The sequence below is a fragment of the Myotis brandtii genome, unplaced genomic scaffold (genome assembly GCF_000412655.1).
Source record: "Myotis brandtii unplaced genomic scaffold, ASM41265v1 scaffold78, whole genome shotgun sequence".
NCBI classification, from domain to species: domain Eukaryota; kingdom Metazoa; phylum Chordata; class Mammalia; order Chiroptera; family Vespertilionidae; genus Myotis; species Myotis brandtii.
The window spans coordinates 218,996-219,737 of NW_005371131.1; the positions used below are offsets into that span (position 1 = coordinate 218,996).

The 742-nt window shown below is 39.5% G+C and overlaps 1 protein-coding gene across 2 annotated transcripts in view; it reads left to right on the forward strand.

Annotated features, from left to right (window-relative positions):
• The window catches only part of FAM227A (family with sequence similarity 227, member A), a 57,685-nt gene that overhangs the window by 17,368 nt on the left and 39,575 nt on the right, over positions 1–742 (forward strand). For both annotated transcript variants that reach the window (XM_005883194.2, XM_014530851.1), the window contains one exon: positions 336–440. In XM_005883194.2, coding sequence (XP_005883256.1) covers positions 336–440 — 105 coding nt within the window. The remainder of the gene's footprint in view (positions 1–335; positions 441–742) is intronic.

Genomic DNA, 742 nt, shown 5'->3' on the forward strand with positions numbered 1-742 from the left:
CCCACCCCTTCCTCACCCGGGCCTCGTCCTTATGCCCCTTGCAGCTGTCCTGACTTCTAGTAACTATTCCATGTCACGGGCTGGTCAGGGGCAGGGCAGGAGGAAAGTCAGGACGTCCTGGCCCGGAGTTAGGGTGCTTCCTTCAACACTCTGCCCTGCTGTACATGTTTCATAAAATCATATAAAATGACTACTATTTCCTAACTATTAATAGGTTAAATATCTTGAGAAAACGAATTTTTTTAAATGAGAGAATATTTTATTTAAGAATCTCAGCCCTTGGCTGTTTCAACAAGAGACTCTAATAATTCCTGCTCTGATTTTATTCCTGGTAGCGAAACAGAGAGGTCCAGAACAAGCTGTTCGAGCGGATATCCCAGCAGTATGCTTCGCTTCTGTTACATGGGGCCAGGCCCCACTCGGAAGAGGCTATCTTAAAAGTGAGTATCAGCCACTGTTTAGAAAAAAAAAATCCCATAAGGGAGTAAGTAATTGGTAAGCTGTGATGTATTCATACGCTGACTTGTAATGCTGCAGTTAGAAAAATGAGGTAGGTCTGTATATACAGGGTGGAGCCAAAGTAGGTTTACAGTTGTTTGAGTGGAAAATAATACAATAATTAATAAATAATAATACAATAATTAACTGTTTCAGCACATACAACTGTAAACCTACTGATTGGGAAAGATTTTAAGTGAAAAACAAGGCAATTTATACAACTCTATTTTAAATATATATATAT